General features: G+C 39.8%; 1 protein-coding gene across 4 annotated transcripts in view; it reads right to left on the reverse strand.

Annotated features, from left to right (window-relative positions):
* Nucleotides 1-1,037, reverse strand: part of LOC106870746 (chitinase-3-like protein 1) — a 34,898-nt gene that overhangs the window by 12,760 nt on the left and 21,101 nt on the right. For all 4 annotated transcript variants that reach the window (XR_008266389.1, XM_014916936.2, XM_052975217.1 and 1 more), the window contains exon 7: nt 594-779. Coding sequence is in view for 3 of the 4 variants with exons in the window: in XM_014916936.2 (XP_014772422.1) it covers nt 594-779 (186 nt within the window). In the remaining variant the exon portion in view is untranslated. The remainder of the gene's footprint in view (nt 1-593; nt 780-1,037) is intronic.

The raw sequence follows: 1,037 nt of genomic DNA on the forward strand, positions 1-1,037 counted from the left end.
ATCGGAAACCGTTCCTAAATCCGAGCTCTTCCAAAAGAAGGTTATGGTGACTATTTTGGTGGTGTACTGCTGGAATCATCCACTATAACTTCTTAAAACTTGGAAAAACCATTACTGCAGAAACATATTGTCATGAAATTGCCAAAATGAAGGGAAAACTGCCACTCCTCCGTCCCAGACTGGTCAACAGAAGAGGGCCAATCATTCTTTATGACAATGCTCGACCACACGTTCCACTAATGACGCTCCACAAGTTGAGGGAACTTGGCTCCGATGTTCTCCATCCTGCTTATATCCCAAACCTTTCTCCTATCGACTACCACTTTTTCAAGCACCTTGATAGTTTCCTGCGAGAGAAGGAGTTCAAACATCAAACCGATGCTGAAAGTGCATTCAAAGAGTTCATCAGCTGCAGAATTCCAGATCTTTATGTGACCGGAATAAACAAACTTGTAACTCGTTGGCAAAAATGTGTTGATTGTAATGGCACTTACTTTGAGGAATTGCATTGTTGAAATATATTGTAATGAATTTCATGTTTCAAAACGTTGCTTACTTTTTACTCAGCCTGATACAAATCAAACAGAACATACTTCCTGATAAGACATAACGCCAGATGAATGTATTATGGGTCCCGGAGTTCCTGGTCTTGTTGCTGGTGCCATCATACCATTAAGCTGGCCATCGACTAATGTAAATGATCGTCCGTAGAATGGTATTCCCATAATAAGTTTGTTTGCAGGAGCACCCTTTGACTTCCAATAAGTCACAGCATAATCCTAAATGAAGGAGGAATATATGAAAAAAAGCTGTTGAAGAAAAGGCAAAAATAAGGGCCCTCTTACCTCGAGACGAAATCAAAACACAAAATCTAGCTTCGTTAGTCGTACCTACATGTGAACAGTGCCTCAATCTCTGGCTAAAAAAAAACTATTCTCTCTCGGAGACCCTTTCCACACGTCTGTTCTCTGCGACATCCTGACATCCATTAGATCTCTCTGTTTTCTAACTCAGTAATATATATATATATATATATA

This window comes from Octopus bimaculoides, chromosome 2 (genome assembly GCF_001194135.2).
Source record: "Octopus bimaculoides isolate UCB-OBI-ISO-001 chromosome 2, ASM119413v2, whole genome shotgun sequence".
Taxonomy (NCBI): domain Eukaryota; kingdom Metazoa; phylum Mollusca; class Cephalopoda; order Octopoda; family Octopodidae; genus Octopus; species Octopus bimaculoides.